This window comes from Mus caroli, unplaced genomic scaffold (assembly GCF_978045245.1).
Source record: "Mus caroli unplaced genomic scaffold, Mus_caroli_1 scaffold_1, whole genome shotgun sequence".
NCBI lineage: Eukaryota > Metazoa > Chordata > Mammalia > Rodentia > Muridae > Mus > Mus caroli.
In genome coordinates this window covers 48875047-48893114 of record NW_028227256.1, presented here as the reverse complement: position 1 = coordinate 48893114, position 18068 = coordinate 48875047, and the positions used below count along the sequence as shown (strand labels likewise).

Here is an 18068-nt window from a genome sequence, read left to right as displayed (position 1 = left end):
TTTAACAAACTTGAAAAAATAAAAAAAGCAAAGTCATTGTATGGCTGTATGATTTTGTTATCAACTGGAAAATAAGAGGACATAAATTCAAAGCAATATAAGTAGACATTACTAATAAGACAGTGCTTGGGTTTTCTATAGAAGATGATTTACTTATAGCTATGTCTCTAAGGAAATCCTAGTACGAATTTTTATCTCACGTTGGTAAAGATGACAATGTACTGCAAGAGTTGAACTATTTGGATGTATTCCCATCGGATATGTTTTGCTTAAGAAAAATAATTGTGCTTGGTTTGTTCAGATTTGTAAATAATAACATTCAGGGATGTCAGGCTGAATGAAATATTACAACTGTGTTCAAAATTCCACCGAGATGTGTGTAATGGGCTTTTGTTTATAGTGTTTTTTATAAGAATGGTTCAGGAAATTTAGAAAAACCTGCATGGAAAAGAATTCCTCTTATTTATTTTGCTAGAACGCTCCAACTCAAAAGCTCCATTCTATGTGCAGTGGCTGGGAGGAAAGATGCACTTGAGGTTCTGCCTTCAGCAGCGACTCAAATCAGGAAGGAGCATGGCTCAACTTCCACAGGGCCATGGGAGAGAGCGGTTCCAAAGGTGCGGCTGAGACAATGAAGAGTTCACAGGAAGGGAACAGGACTGCACATTAAACCTTTGTGGTGAGTCATGTGGTCTGAGAGAGAGAGAGAGACAGAGACAGAGAGACTGAGGGAGAGGGAGAGATGGAGAGGAGGGAAAAGAAAGGAAGACACACAGAGAGAGAGAGAGGAGAGAGAGAGAGAGAGAGAGAGAGAGAGAGAGAGAGAGAGAGAGAGAGAGAGAGAGAGAGAACTGCCATTAGATGCTGGACTTACAAAGTTCTTCCATATGATTTAACCATCTTTGCCTTCAGAGCTATGACTATAAAGCCAGGTGACTGAATCTGTAGAGACTGTATTGTAACATGCCTTTACTGCTGACAACTGCTTTGAGTACTCAGGTTCACCTCAGCAGGCTCTGAGCAAGGTGTGTGAGGTGTCATTTGTCATCACTTAGAACATAAAAGGTGGAACATTTCTTTATCATGTGTTTTTCCAAAGATAACATTTTCAGTCACTGTTGGAAATGTGGATTCAAATTTAGACTTCTTATATTCTTTTTAAAAAACATTTATTTATTTATTTATTTAATTTATTTAATGTATATGGTACACTATTGCTCTCTTCAGACACCAGAAGAGGGCATCAGCTCCCATTTCAGATGGTTGTGAGCCACCATGTGGTTGCTGGGAATTGAACTCAGGACTTCTGGAAGAACAGTCAGTGCTCTTACCTGCTGAGCCATTTCTCTAGCCCCTGTCTTCCTATATTCAAACTTGAAGATCAAAACTATAATGACTAATTTTCTAGGCCAACTGAGAAGATGGCCTTCATGATCACATCTAGCCTGGGATTCCACCAGTTTACTGCTCAGACCTGATTGCTCAGACCTGATTGCTCAGACCTGATTGCTCAGACCTGATTGCTCGGGCAAGCTTCAGTTTGTCCAGTTCACTTGGTGAAATACGAACCTTACAGGACAAAGTAACTGATACTATACAATCAATAATTATTTTTCAGTTATGATTTTTTGTAATATACCATAATTTTTTAATCTTACTTCACATCTGTGGGAAAGGGAATGATTTTAAGATAGTTTTCTATAAAAGAGAGAGCTAATTAAAGAAACATGGCATCTCTATAAAACATAATTAAAGTTGGAGGTGGGCTTTCAAGACACGCTTTCTCTGTGTAGCCCTGACTGTCACGGAACTCTCTCTGGCCAGGCTGGCCTTGAATTCACAAAAATCCACCTGCCTCTCCCTCTCTACTGCTGTGATAAAGGCATCACCACCACTCTCTGGCTATAAGGTAACATTCTGAATCACATTCTCTAAAAGGACTGGACATGACAGACAGCTGTTAGCCATGTGCAGCTATGTCCTTCAAAAGTTATGAAACACTGTATGTGGCAGATCTTTTTGAGGCTTAGATCTATAAACAGAAGATTGACTGATATATCAGAAGGTCAATGATTTCTCTTCAGAGAAATATGGTGTCTTATTTTCATTTTCCTCTTTAAGCATTTCCATATTATCTGCAACAAGCAAGCTTTAGGTTTATAGTCAGGGAAACACAGTTTTGATTTTATATACAATTAAGCGGTTTAAGAGAAGCGAATGCTAGAGGACGGTTTCCTAGGAGAACCCTGAGTCAGCGTTTCCTACCTCGTTTCCTTTACTCCCAGTACTGCACTTCATCTCCTTGGGTTGCTTTGAGAAAGAAAATAATAGCATTTAGACGGAGCATCATTATCAGTAACACATCAACTCAGTCACTCCTACGGCTTCACTGTCACAGTCAAAGGTGGAGGTTGGCTTCTTTAACAACAACTCCTATTGTCTCAGTCACTGAAACTTCACTTACCTGCTGAGATCCAACACAAGTTAAGACTGAAAACCAAACTAAACACCAAATGATTTTATATATATATATATATATATATATATATATATATATATATATATAGCTGGTAGAAGTATTTCTGATAACCAGCTTGATATTTCTGAAAGTGAACCCTTAAAGCTGATTCAGTGGTGTCAAACATCCAGGTGGGCACTGGGTAGGTGTTAATTAATAAACCAGAAAAATAGCATGCCTCTGTCAAGAAGCATAGGGTCTTTGGGAATCTAAGAACTCTCTCTCTTCTCTCTCTCTCTCTCTCTCTCTCTCTCTCTCTCTCTGTGTGTGTGTGTGTGTGTGTGTGTGTGTGTGTGAGAGAGAGAGAGAGAGAGAGAGAGAGAGAGAGAGAGAGAGAGAAGAGAATCTAGTTGAAGAAGAAGCCTAGGATGGGGGGCAGGGACCAGAGCTTTCTAGAAAACTCCAAGGTAGACTATACAACATACAATGATGTGTTGGGACATCCCAAGAACAGCCCAAGCTGTTGTGAATTGAAAGTGCTTTCTGCTACACGTTATTGGGTGTCACTTCCTGGGGGACTTTAAAAATGAAACCAGAACTTTTCTGCATTTTAACCTAGATCTCTACTGCTTTTATGATGAACACTGGCCAGTCACCATGAGTGCATGCAGCTCTGCATTGCTACTGTTAAAAACTCACTGTCTGAGTTCTGGCTTCATGTTTTTTCTACTGTGTTAGTTTTTTTATGGTGGTATGCTTTGTTTCGCACTGTGGTACTTGATCTCATGAAAGAAACACAACAAAATATTCTGAATTATATGGCCTGTTAACAAAGCTGGGGGAGGAACATAGTTGTGGTCTCACTTGCTTCTTACCAAATGTCTAAACTCCACTGAGAGGCTCCCATTGGAAGATTCCTCACTGGACATAGCTTTGACGTGAGTTCCACAAAGCACAAATCTTCTATTGCTAGGGAGAAAAATCTTTGCTTTTAAAATGGTTTCATGTCAACACATACTTAAGAAAACAAAACAAAACTACAAAGTAAATATCTTACCTTAGAGTTGAAACATTCCTGTAAAACCAAGAAGACACTTTAAAATGAGCTGTTTATTAGATCTGAGAAGATATTTCTAGATGACTTCAAATTGTACACATGGAGTATCCTCTAAATTTTATAGTAAAATTTTAAAAATGAAATCTTTACAGAGTTCAGTTAAATATTTGAACTTGAAGTCAAATATTTAGAGTGATATGTAAAATAAAAGCAATAAAATGAAAACATTCAAAATTATCGTATAAGAATTTGAACCAATCTTTCTTTGCCATCTTTCAAGTTAAATTAGGAAGCTTACTTGTCAATGGACGCCTTTACTTTCACCTGATAGTTTAGTTCTGGCAATTTTATTAGTAATCTAGAAAGAGACAGGAATAAAGAGTCAAAGATAAAAAGTTGAAAATGTTAAAAAGGTTTTTTTATATTTAAATAATTAAATATAATTCTATCATTCATATATATGTGTATATATATATATATCACTACATTATCTCCACTTATATGTTAATGTACTTTAAAATGTAAAAAACCTGTTTAGTTTGCTCTGTGACTTTACTGGTACCAGTCAATATCACTGTTGACAATCACTCTTGCTATGTGCACATTTTCTCAGTTGATAGGTATTAGATAATACATTGGCCCCTTCTGAAAAACAGCTGTAGGTTTGGGTTGGAATCTGGATGACATATGTAAAAAAATTTCTTTGCAAGTCTCCAAACATGACTCTATCTTCTCCTACTCCAGAAACAAATACTTTGTAAACACAGCAAAACTAAATATTTTTGAGAATTTTTATGGTGAAAGACCACACTTCTAAAATGAATATAGAAAGTTCCAATTTTATTTTATTTGTAGTTTCAAGCATAGTAATATATTTTCACAGGAGTAAATATGCTCACAAGTTAAAAATAAAAGCTGAACTTGCAAGGAACAAATCAAGTACAGTTAAGAATTCCTCGAATTCCTTCTTTTGATGTCAGCCTTTATATCTTTTTTTTTTTTTTTTGCTTTCTATCCCCAAGTCCCCAAGGTATCCCATAGTGCGCTTATGTCTGTGGGTTCCATGCAGCTGCAAACATATCCAGTCATTCACTTACCTACTCATTCATGCATACATCCATCCCACGCCTTATACACTCATTCAACATATACCGAGCTCCTTATGTGCATTGAATAGAAACTCAGATACCTGAAAATTCATGTAGCAAAGATTGGCTAAGGGAGAAAGTTGGGCATGGCTATGTGTAAAAGAAAAGAATCCAGATCATCAGATGAGATGTATATAGTATGGAGGAAACCAGAGCTCATCCACGGCCCAGGCAAAGCTGTGCATGCAATGAAACAAAGGGCCCTTAAAATCTTGCATGAAACACAAAGTTGGTTCCAGAGCAGTGTGAATGAAGTGTAAGATGGGTAGTAGATGGTGAAGAGGGTGGTCTCAGAATATGGACAATATTTTTTCTTTTACATCTTCTTCCTTAATTGGCTCCAGAAGAGACTCCTGATGATTGAGCCTAGAGCCGTGGGCTTGAGATTCCTTTGGGGGTCACTTATCAGATATTTACACTATAATTCATAACAGCAGCAAAATTACAGTTATGGAAGTAGCAACAAAGTAATTTTATGGTGGGGGGTCATCACAACATGAGGAACTGTAGTAGAGGGTCACAATGAGGAACGTAGAATCTCCATATTACCTTCCCTATGAAACAGGGGAGCACAATGCTTTGGCAGAGAGAAGCTGTAGGGGGAAAGCTTTGCATGGTCTAGCAAGATAGTGGGTACAAAGTTCAAGAAAGAAAGATGAGGATCCAAGCTGAAGAGGAAGACAGGATGCCCACACCAGGATAGTGATCTATCCTCTGGCAGCATCTCAAACTAGTGCAAAGTGCTACCAACTCAGGCACCTCTTCTGCTCAGAAGGTTTTGCTAGACAATCCTTGTTACCGCCTCTTCTTCTCCTAAAGTATTTTCAGCATCCTTCCATCTGCACGGATGGCTATCCATTACTCCTCACCCTACTTTTAGTGTTACGGTGTCCTGGGTTCTATAGAGGCACTGAGATGGGGAATGAACAAGTTTTGAGAACCACATTTTTAAAAAGAACCTGGCTAGCCCTCTGTGTCTGTCCTTGTATCTTGGACACAGAATTCACATGAAGAAATTGACTGAGAGGTTTAATTAGGGGTTTTGAAATGCAAATTGAAAAGCGCCTTCCCTTTAACAATTGGGTTCCAACGCTACTATGAGATCAATAATCCTGCCAAGAGAACCTTCAGTTGCTCTCTCCCGCGGAATAAACAGACTTCTTTAATTTGCTGGGACTTCCAGAGGTGACTATGTGCAGCTTTGGGATGGATTTTAAAGCACGATAGAACTCTTTGAAAGTAAGACTAACATTATCTTAAGTTTCCTAGAGAAAACCCAAGTTTTGATTCTGAGAATACCAAATATATAAGAAACCACCTAAAATTCTACAGGTCCCACATGTCTCTAAATAAGGCACTCTGCAAGGATATGCTGAAAGCTGCGCTGTTCAGAGTTTTTGTGGGACCCCCATTAAGCCACTTACCAGGTAATCACAGGGGAAGAGTGTGCTACTGCATTTCCGGTATATTCAAAGCCTTCTACAGCCTGCCCCCATCTGGCTTTTGTATTCTGTTTCTCCCTGCTCCACTCTGTTCCAAAACAGACTCAGAGCCATTACTTCTATACGCTCGCTCTCCTGCAATCCTCCCTTCTGTCTTTCCAAGTCTTTTTCCACACTAACCTTTTCAGCAATTAATCCCAGAGTGCCTGGTATTATGATTGCATACTTTCATGCTAATATCCCTCATGTCTTCATTAATTTCCCACGTTGTCATGCACTTGACAAGCAAGTTCTCATCATACCATTTCGGCAGGGATTTACCAAAGTTCAGCACTGGGCTCCCAGCAGGTGCTCTATGAGGAGCAGCTGCATGCAAGGCGCCTTAATTAGCAGTGGCTACAGCGCCACAGACATAAAAGGAAAGAGTGTGTTCTGCCTACCTCAGTTTTACAGTGAACTGAATGAGGGTTTTAAGTACCATCGGCCTCTGAGGGTGCGTTGGCATGCATGGCTGTCGCTCGACCACAAATGAGCTAGATAAAAAGGAAATATCATGTGAAAACATTAAAAAATATTGACAGCTCAAACCTAGAGAAATAGGGTTTTCTCTATTTTCTCTTAAGAGTCCAAACATTTTACACCTAGGAGATGCTGAAATCCCCATTCCACTCCAATCTCCCTAGCAACTTCTCAGATCATTAGTATAAGTGATAGAAAAAAAGGCCTGAAGATCATTCCTAATTAGTGATCTCTCTCTCCATCCTTCCTCTCTTTCCGTCCTTCCTTTTTCCTTTCTTCTTTCTCTCTCTCTTTCTTCTCTCTCTCTTTCTTCTCTTTCTTTCTTTCTTTCCTTTCTTTCTTCTTTCTTTCTTTCTTTCTTCCTTTCTTTCTTTTTCCTTCCTTCCTTCCTTCCTTCCTTCCTTCCTTCCTTCCTTTCCTCTTTCTTTCTTCTTTTGTTTTTATTTTACAAATTAGGATTTCTCTGTGTAACCATGGCTGTCCTGGAACTCTGTAAATCAGGCTGCCTCTGTCTTTCTGCCCCTCTGCCCCTCCTCTGCCCCTCCTCTGCCCCTCTGCCTCTCAAGTTTCAGGATTAAAGACGCGCACCACCACTGCTCAGCTAAGAGTAGTAATTCTTAATTGCTCCAATGGACTCAATACAGGTCCATGTTCATCCTGTACAACAAAAAAGAGACTTAATTTTTATCACTTTGGACTGAGTATTGGGACTTCTGGTGTGTATTAGAATTTTTTCTTCAGTGATCTTACACAAAGTGCTTTGCACCCTTCTTGAGTGTAGCTACATACTCAAGAAGAAAGAAGTCTTTGTTAAAATGTGAAAACTGCGTGGGAGGTGGGGGATGGGTTATTACCTTATGGAAAACTGAGTCAGCTGCTGGGAGAAGAGGTGGTGATTAAGAAGCAAAGAGTGGAAATGTAGATGGAACTCTCTGGGGTGCTATCATGGCTTTCTGGAGGCAATATTCTCTACTGTCCCTCCACCCCAGGGTATCCCCACAGCTCCATGCTGAGGGAGGTCTACAATCCTTGTGATTCACTTACTTCTTGAAAAGATTGTAGATCAGGAAGGTAGCTCTTTCCAGCAGGTGTGCTCTTTGAGCAGGGATGGGATCCCCTTCATAGGTCATTTTGGTAGATTGCTCCTGTAGTTTCTCCAGTTGCTGTCTGAGTTGGAAAAGACTCTCTGCCAGTAGGGTAAAGCTATTGAACAGCAAATGAGAGGGTTTTTTTTTCCCTTCCCTACTTAACGATCAAGCTAGTTTAGCAACTGATCATATTTCATAAGTAATAAATGATTAAGTGATTGTTAAATTAATTAAAATTATGATCACTGACAATTATTTATTTTTTCCTAACCCCTTTCTTCCTGAATATGAATTATGTTCAATATTTTCTAATTTGTGCTTTCAATTTATAGCATCCTTTATGAAATATTGTCAACATCTGGAACCAAATTTCTTTTAATTGGCCTTTAGATCCTGTTAAGTATGCATATTAAGAATATGGCTCCCACTAAAAGACAGAGACAGACCAATTTAAAATACAGAGTATAGGACATGAAGAATGTTATTGTGTAAAATTCACCTCCCTCCGCTCTATACACATTTGCAACTCCTAAGTGTTAGTGGGAAGTGATGACTTAGTCATTCTAGCACAAATTAGTGTTTGGGAAGCCTTTGATACTCAAGTGCAACGCTGCTGTGTGCTGATCTTGGCTTAGAAATGGAGGTGAGGATTAGGTCAGAATAGAGAAGAATTAGAAAGACCGAAACAGAGGAAGAGGAAGGGGAAGAGGACAGGGTCTACAGTTAGAGGAGCAGAGCATCTCTCAGCAGTCTCCCGGGCAACTCTTTCTCAAGTACACAGGAAGGACCAGGGAGGGAGCTGTGGCAGGTCCCATCAATTTGTGGCTTTCATTACTCCCTGTGTTGCTTGTCTTGTTTTCACAGTTGAGTACTTTGGGTTTAGAGAATTGAGGGAAATCAGTGTGTTGGAAAGTGAGCCCACATCTTTACTTCCCTTGAGAAGGAAACCTGAGGTATGGTGTATGGCGATTTTCCATTTTCGTGAATTATCTCTTAGAAAGCAATTTTTAATGGTAACTGAATGATTTTTGTTTCTCCTTATATTTTTCAATTGTTCTCTCAGCCAGATCGTTTTATTTTGCAGTTATGAGTCAGAAAACCTTATCAACATTTTTATCCTTTTATGTGAAAAGATGGTATCTACATTTAACGGCTTATCTGCATATTAGGTAGCGATGTCCTGTTGTACTGTTAGTTTTGTAAAGGGTCTTGCTCTGTAGACCAAGTAGGCTTAGAACTTGCATGACTCCCCTGTTACCATACCTAGCTTAACTTACTTTTTAACTGGCCAATAAACATTGTGTATATTTGTAGTTTTATACATGATGTTTTGCTATGTTTATATACTGAAGCATGGCCAAATGAAAATTTAAAAAATATGCATTGTCTCCCATAACCTTCTTTTTGTAAGAACAGAAATTCTATGTAGTAATTTTCAAGTATATAACATATTGGTAACTACAGTCATCATGGTGTATGGTAGATTTCCTAAACTTATTCCTCTTTCCTACTGAAATTTTGCATCTTTGACCAACATCTTTCACAAAGTTAATGTATTTGAAAATATAAAACTAAATGTTGAGCTTATACCATAAGACACACATTTTAAAAAGTTGTTTTTCAGAGTTTTGAAGCTAATGTTTATTGTACCCTTAATGATATGCATTATAGGCTTCAAAAAAGTCACTAGAGTCTTTTAAGATATCATGTTTGCTTATTGATCAATTCTTATGTATGGGAAATGCTTCCTTTTTCTTCCCAAAGGAGGCAAGCTGAGAACGTAAGACAGGGGCTCCCTCCTGCTCAGTAGTCCCCAGCTTGGTGTAGACTGCACTCTCACTGAGCAACTGCAGCCCGTGCTTCCTGTGGTTTTCACTAGAAACTAAAGTTAATCGCTTTACCAGTTCTGAAGCTGGTCCAGCCCGTTGTGGAGCGGGCCACCAATGCAGGCAATCTGCTGCCGCTTCTTCCAGTCCTGCAGCTCTTCTAGAAGCATGCTGTTCATGAGCAGGTCTGTCTCATTCACTATCTGTGTCATCTTACTGAGTGCTTCCTGCAGACAGACAGCATGCAAAGAGATCCACAGAACACCACGTTACAGGCCTGCTTACCAAAACACACTGGTCTGAGAGACAAAGAGTTGACTAAAATTAACCACATATTTGATAGTGCCTTCTCAAACAATAGTCATTACAACTGAATAATATCATGAGAACTGTGGTCATGACTTGGCATTCTCATGCATCAGTCTAAAGTATCCAGTGGGAACTTTTGTGTCAATATTGAATCGTGCTGTTCTAAACATGCATTTGAAGGCCATTTATAATAGTTGTCTATTTTATTTATGTGCTTTGGTGGTGTGCTGACATGTCTGTCCAGCTGATAGGTGTGCAGTGCCTCCCAAAGGCAGAAGAGGTGTTGGATCCCCTAGAGTGGAATTTCAGTTGCTTGTGAGCCACGATGTGGGTTCTGGGAATGGAACCTGGGTGCTCTGGAAGATCAGCCTTTGTTGCTCTTAACTCTTAAGCCATTGCTCCAGTGCCTGTTTCTAAATGAATGTGATTATCCATCTATTTGTAAAAATAGTGATTAAAAATTGTTTTTTTTCTGTGTTACTTTTTCTTCACACTATGTGTTTAGGGAGGCATAGTAAAATACAACTTTCATAAGCATAGAAATTAGGAGACAGGAGTTTCTCTTCAGGTTTTGTGAGTTTGGACAAACCATTTAACCTTGTTATAATTTAGTTCTCTCATATATATGTGGGTGTGGGTAGATGGGCTATATTATTTTCAGAGTTCCTTCTCTATTTCTAATTTTGTTTCTCAAGCAAAATAAAATGGTGCATATAAAACATGAAACAGATCACCCATAAAATCCTTACATGTTAGCTTGGACTATCTGCTTATGTATACTGCTTGTGTGATTGCAATCTTACATACACCTAATTATATTTATAATCAATTTAAAGTGAAAATAAACTTATTTGGATGCATATAAGTTTATTCACCAGTTATTGGCTAAATACCAATTGCATTTACTTTTAAAGACAGGTAGAAAATTGAAATAAGCCAGGCAGTGGTGGCACATGCCTGTAATCCCAGCACTTGGGAGGTAGAGACAGATAGATTTCTCAGTTCGAGGCCAGCCTGGTCTACAGAGTGAGTTCCAGGACTGCCAGGACTGCACAGAGAAACCCTATCTCAAAAAACCAAAATAAAATAAAATAAAATAAAATAAAATAAAATAAAATTGAAATAGAAATATTTACTGTCTTAAACATATTTCACTGAGCCAAAAAAAGTTTGTTACTAACAAACTATTCTTAAGTCTTGAGGAATTTCACAAATAGGACAATATTTAACAGTGCCATTCTCAGAATAGAATATAGAATTTTTCCAATAGAGTTTTATATCATCTAGTAATTTTTAACTAAAAATGTGTAGTATTACCCACTTCAGAACCTTAACAACCTATGTCTAAAACAGTGAAAAATAAAGCTTAGGTCCAGCTTCCCTAAGTTAATAATCCCTCTAGCCACTGAATTACACAAATTGGTTGGGAGGTTGAGGCTGAAGTGCCCATACAAGTTTACCCAGAGACATGGAGGACAATTCCTGGAAATTCTGACATTTGATAAAATCGGAGGCCTTGGTTATGGAGGATGAGGTTTAGGAAAAGAAAGCCAGACAAATGACAAATTAATTTCTTCACCAACCTTTCTCTTGAAGTCCAGACTATTAAGCATTTCTTGCAGTGTCAAAACTTCCTGGTTCACCAGGATACTGTTCTTGTCACCCTGATCTGCAAAGGGAAGAAAACGAGATCCAGAATTATCTTTAGGCAAAGCTTTTTATTACCAAAAAGTCAAGTCCACTCAATCCACCTCCCGTCCAGCTCTGGACGGGACCAGGGGCTTAGGTTGTAAGAGACAAATAGGCTTCTTGTGTTGAGGATGGAAGCCCAGTCCAAGAATGTCCTTATTTTGCCAGGAAGAGGTTCAGTCAAGCATGCACAAGAGAACTTTTATCTATCTACAGACAGATGCAGGAGGAATGTTGTGTGCATTTTTATGTTCTACCCACCTTTACTCTGGGAAGTGACCATGCTACCAGGCCCCTCCCAGCTTTCCTTGAATCCTCTGACACAGATAGACAGTAATTTCAACTTGCATTCTTAGCACAACTGTTGGGCGCTACTATCTCCTGCCTGGAAAAGCATATGCTTAACCAATTTCTTATCTCCATCTCTCCTGCCTGCCCTATTCTTCAGTTGCTAAACTTAGCTAGCCCCTGACAAATATTCCTGACTACCTACCTGTAGTAGAGGCCACTGCAGGGGAATGCTCTTCACTATTTGGTTTTTGTTTTGTTTTTGTTGTTGTTGTTTGTTTATTGACAGTGGATAAAAAAAGGTTTTGTAATGGATTTACTTTACCGGTCTGGCCTGCACTAAGGATAACCTTGCTTGTGTGATATAAGGAAAGGGGGACTTCTTTGTGCTCATGGTTAAATTGTTGGACTCATTCTCCTGTCTGTTTGGACTGCCACACAGCCCAGGCCAGCTTTATACTGGCTGCATAGCTGAGGATGGTCTTGAACCTAGGTCTTCTTCCTGCCTCCACCTCCAAAGGACTGGGCTAGAGCTGTCAGCCACCACAACTGGTTTTCAACTCTTTATAATGTACATAAAAGCTGAAAAATACTGAAGAAATTTAGATAATAAAATGTTACACTTAAAATAGTTTTATTGTTTACTATGGCTTATTATATTGTTATCTTGAAACTTCATAGTTTATGTGGAAATTGGAATAAATCTGTTTTCAAAGATGCTTGGTGAAATACATTGTTTCTCTAGGATCCCTGCTCCCTTTCATAAGTGATTAAATCCTTGTGTTATTTCTTCTAAAGAGAAAATTGTACATTTAAATAATCATGAGCATTTTGAATATTTCATGGTGGTCATGACATCCTGAATACAACAGGAGACTGAAAGACACCTTCAGAAAAATTAAACATTCTATAACAATCATCCATACTGCCTTCAAAGCATGTGTTAACATTTTAATAAACGAAATTCTGTAAAGTAGATCTTTCTATTTGCCTTGCTTTTAAAAACATTTTGAAATAAAAAAATTGAAGTAAGTAAAATTGTAATAACATATCAGGGTTCCCATCTTTACTTGTTAAGATGGTTTGAATAGGAATGGCCCCCACAGGCTTATATGTTTTAATGCTTGATCCCCAGTTAGTGGAACTGTTCGGAAAGGATTAGAGTGGGTGTGGCCTTGTTAAAAGGAGGTGTGTCACTGGGGATGGGTTTGAAGTTACAAAAGCTCATGCCAGCCCCAGTGTCTTTTACTTTGCCTAAGTATCAGGATGTAGCTTTCAACTACTGGTCCTGCACCTGCCCTTCATGACACCATCCTCCCCACCATGATGATAATGGACTAAACCTCTGAAACTATAATTAAACCACCAATTAAACGCTTTCTTCAAGAAGTTGCCTTGGACATGCTCTTTACAACAATGGAAAAATAAATAAGGCACCTATCTAATGTTTTCTATTGTCTAACACAAGCAGAATGCCATGATCCAAACTAATAAGTCTATATTAGCAGGATTCTGTCAACAATCTAAACAGGACTAATTAGAGTTTCAATGATTATCCCAGTAATTGGAGTGAAGTTAGACTATCAATCCATTATCACTTATATATCTAGGGTCTTATAAATATTTTCATCTTCTCCATCTATTTATTAAAAATCATCTAACTGTAAACAGTATTTAAATACACAGAATCAAATTAATTCAGAATCTTTGTATTTAGACATTTATCAATTATTGAATTTACATTTTAGAAATATTTATAAATAAAATTTAATTTAAAATTCTATACACAAGAACATATACAAAATGTCTAATTCTTTGGAAGATAAATTTATAGACACAGATGCTTGTGACAAAGTAGAGAAAATATAAGAAATTTTAACCGTGCTTATCATGAGACTTCATGTAATTTTTATTTTTAATACTTTTTCCTATTTTCCAAATTCTCTTCTATGAAGCATATTTCTACATATTTCAGTGACTTCCTGACTGCATTAGGTGATTATTTCTGTTTTCATTAGTTGTGTTTCATTTTTCTTTTGAGGAAGTTTTTTGCTATGTCTCTCCACCTCACAAGTGTTCCAATTACATGCACGTGCCACCACACCCAGTCCTGAGATCTGAGCTCCTTAGAGTACTCTTATTAGTAATGTTGGGGTGGGGGCACATGTTGCAGTGGGCATCATTTCTTATGTAACTTGTAATTTTCTTTGAAGTGGCTGGTAAATATATGTGTTTAAAACTTACATGGAGAGATGGAAAACGCAAAACTGGAAACATTATTTGCCTACAAACATGGTGGGAGGTTCTCGTCAGCAAGAAGATCAAATTTGCTTGAAATTTGACTCTTACCAGTGAAGAACCCTAATAATTATGCTCTTTTTATGTCTCTATTGAGAATTACAGACAAAACCATAACTTACCCATTGTCTGAATTGTTTTATACCTGTAGTCAAACTCATCTTGCAGGTCTTCTAAGTATTTGGTATCTTGTTCTGTCATCTTTATACAAAAGAAAATATTAAACAAGGTTGCAATGCTTAAGCCTACCATAGAAACGCATAAACAATACACTGGGGTAGCCAGTCTCCAACAGCTGCCTTGACTAAGTAGCCTACACCTCCAAATGGCTAATCCACATGCAAGCTGTGTCTGAGGAGGCCAGAAGAAGGCACCGATCCCCAGAGCTAGAGTGACTGAGTTAGGAGTTGCCTGCAGTGTGGATGCTGTGCAAATACAAGTCCTCTGCAAGAGCAGCAACTGCTCTTAGCCAGCTCGCCGTCTCTTCTCACTTTTTTCTTTCTGCTTAAGAAATCTTCCAGCATATTCTTTCTCATTTCTGAACTAATTACAAGAGCTGCTAATCACAACTCCACTTACAGGGTCCTTCTGCCCTTTCGGGTTGCTCTGCTGCCCTCTGTACTAGTGAACAAGAATCAGAGATGTACAGTTTAGGATAATTCTGCCAAAATACTTTTCTTTCTACTACTTAAAATATGCTTGTAATTTTATTTTATTAATTAATAATTGATCATTGACTTTTTTTAACTTGTCTTTCCTCTAAACCCATTAATGTTCCCTATTCAGTCATAATAATCAATCAGTGTTGAGATTTTACATATTGGCTTTTCACGTCTAGTCACTCTTGGTTTTCAGAGATAAAGAAACACAGGCTTAACAATGTGAAGTGGGTGATGTTTGTGGGGAGGAGCTAGCAGCACAACTTTCACCCCCCAAACCAGATGGCTGCGTCCTGCATTTCAGATTGCATTCTGCATGCCCAGAGGTCTTCTCTAAGAAAAAGCACATTCCTCCCTTTCTGCGGAAAATCTCAATCTTACCTTTCAAATTACTGATTGAAAAAAATATTAAATCTATGGTCAGTATGAATGTGTGCTCCAACTCTGTAGCTTTTAAAGTTGTATGGACTTGAGCACAGATCTGTGCTTCAGCCTTTTTTTTTGTTGTTTTTGTTTTGCTTTGTTTGTTTTTGAGACGGAGTCTCTCTAAGTAGCCCTGGATAGCCTGGAGCTTGCTATGTAGACCATGCTGGCCTCAATCTCATAGAGATCCTTCTGCCTCTGCCTCCTGAGTGCTGGATTAAAGGTGAGCGCCACAGTTCATAAAATGTGCAGCTCTGTTTATAGAACAGAAGAAGAGGACTTCAACCTTACAAGCATTTTCGTTCTTGGCAATTTGCCACAAAAGTGATTTCCGTTTTTCATTTAAGAAAATTAAGGGTCCCAGACACATAGCAATATGTGCTCTGATGAGAACGCAAAGCCATCTAGATATAATTTGGCTTCAAATTCCACCCCCTTTACTCCACGTCTATGCATTTTCAGTATTTCACTTGAATGGTAATTTTCTCAAGAGCAAAGATTGACAAAAGGCTATGGGCTATTAAAAGGCAGGGAACTCACATACCTGGGAGACAAGTAAGAAAATTAAATCTAGTTTTAAAGCATGCATCTTGTTTTGATCTCAGAATTAAAAGATGTTTTCAGAGTATTCTAACCAAAAAGATCAATAAAAATAGTATATTAAATCATTTCCTTTAAAAAGAAAATCAATGATAAATCAATTAAAAGACTTCATTCAGACTGTCGGTCATCAGTTATAGTAAATTTTTACAAACAATATTTTTGCAAAAGATTTGTGATAATAATTTGTAAATCTCTCATGGTGGTCAGAAATCCCTTTGTGAATGCTACATTCCGCATTCCAAGAGAGAAATGGAGGTTATAACCCAATGGGCAAAGTGCTTTAGTGGACAACTACTGCTCTGCTTAAAGTGTCATGTCCAACATTATGGAATCAGAGCCTGGGTATAAAGATCTAGTAAGGGTGCGTTCTCAGAAAGGACCTGCTGAGTAGGGATAGGGTAGGAAAGGAGCTGAGGGAGCAGGTGGTACATCTTGGGGTTTAGCTTTGATCCCACGAGGAACTCAGAAGTGTGATCTGTACCACAGAGTTAACATCGGCTTGAATGCAGGGCCTGGTGTTTCCTGTCAGCCCGTATCATTCCCTCTGTGTCTGAAGACAGCCTAGTGTTCCCTGGACAGACAATTTCAAAGAAGCCCTTAGCAACCAACATTCACAGATGCTGGGATGATCTATGAACTTGAGGAAGGGATGAGGGCAGAGCCTCAAATGGTAAACTTTAGTTGCACCAAATTTCTCAGGAATTAACAAGGAATCTGAGGACTGCAGAGGATGCTAAGCCAGTGCTGGAGAACTGGCTTAATATGCACCAGGTCATTGGTAGCACTGTACCACCATCATCAAAAGATATTGGATACATGCATCTGTGTACTTAATTAATATGCTTAAGTACCCTGATTATAATCCAATATTACAGTGGAAAGGAGACAACCACTGTGTACTTTCTCATACTCGTGGGGTCAGTAGAGTCCTTGGTTTAACCTGAGAGTGCACTCCGGCATTTGCCATAGGTCGACCTTGAGAGTCTGATTCTTTTTTGTAACGATGGGAGAAGAAACATGTCTGCTTATTTTAGTTGTTATGGAAGATCTTTAAACTGCAGGTCCAGAAGGAAAACCTTAGAAGTTCATTCTGTGTACAATTCAGAAAGTCTGTCTCACTTAAAAATTTGTTTTCTAGATCAATGAAAGTAACAAATCTATAGTAAGACTGATGGGAGGAGAAACTGAAATGTACTAATAGCTAAGGAAATGAGTGACATAATGGGTTCCACAGATAAGGGATAATAAAAGACTATATGGGATGCAATTAGGGGAAACGTATACACTTTTTAGGAACTGTAAGTTACCAAACTTACTCTAGAAGACAGTTTGATATCAGAAGCAAGTTGAGTTTAAAAGTTTCCTCAAGGAAGTCTTTTCTGTATAACACAGCATGAGAGAAACACATATCCTCTGAGATCTGTTTGCACTGGCCTTCAGCACACAGGCCTGGCTGGACTTTCTAGACAGCTACATAAGACAGACCACTTACCCAGTGCATCTATATGAGACCACTCACCTGCACACTGTTTTTAATGGCAGACACTTTGTGTTCCACATTTCTTTGTCTTTCGGAAACTGAAGAACTCTGTAAGGATTTCTCCAGAGGTCCCTGGAAAAAGAATGTCCTGCAATTTCACTGTTGTTGACAAAACATGTTTATGGCTATAATAAAGAACACGGCACTTACATTGACCTGAGCTTTAGATCAATGTGATACATAATATGCTATGATCATTAAAACTCGTGCTGAGTTGGGTATATAACTCACCAAGCAGAGAATGCCCAAGGCTCGAGGGTCCCACTGCAGAACTAAACATTATGCTTGTAGTGTCCAGAGCCAACTGACTTGAGACTTTCTCAGAGGCTCCATGAAAAGACAAAAAGAACTTACGTTCCATGTCCTTGTCCAGGAGTGGGCTCAGCAAGCCAGTCTAGGTCTGGAGTTAGTGCTTCAGAGGAGTCAAGGTTGCAGTTTCTGGGTACCTGATTCTTTCTCCTGGACTGTAGCAGCTGAGTATGAGGTCTTGGCCATGCTGTACTTCTTAATAAACTTGCATGGCTTAAGTCATCAGCTTACACAAGACTGCTGCCTGGTCTTAGTTATTGCTTTTGTCTTTTTTATTTCTCATCTTGTTTTATAATTTTTCACCCCTACTCCTCCCACTCAACACCTCACTATTAAGGACCCTTATTCCTGTTGGTTCAAGGCAAGTGGTGCCCTATGTTGGGTGGCACTTGTCCCATACTCATGCCTCACA

The 18068-nt window shown here is 38.6% G+C and overlaps 1 protein-coding gene across 3 annotated transcripts in view; it reads right to left on the bottom strand.

The window, feature by feature from the left end:
* The window catches only part of Stat4 (signal transducer and activator of transcription 4), a 118450-nt gene that overhangs the window by 20239 nt on the left and 80143 nt on the right, over positions 1-18068 (bottom strand). For all 3 annotated transcript variants that reach the window (XM_021161716.2, XM_021161708.2, XM_021161725.2), the window contains 10 exons: positions 17327-17419; positions 14245-14323; positions 11431-11516; positions 9614-9765; positions 7669-7827; positions 6546-6638; positions 3814-3873; positions 3516-3533; positions 3334-3427; positions 2266-2310 (listed from right to left, as the gene is read on the bottom strand). In XM_021161716.2, coding sequence (XP_021017375.1) covers positions 2266-2310; positions 3334-3427; positions 3516-3533; positions 3814-3873; positions 6546-6638; positions 7669-7827; positions 9614-9765; positions 11431-11516; positions 14245-14323; positions 17327-17419 — 879 coding nt within the window. The remainder of the gene's footprint in view (positions 1-2265; positions 2311-3333; positions 3428-3515; positions 3534-3813; positions 3874-6545; positions 6639-7668; positions 7828-9613; positions 9766-11430; positions 11517-14244; positions 14324-17326; positions 17420-18068) is intronic.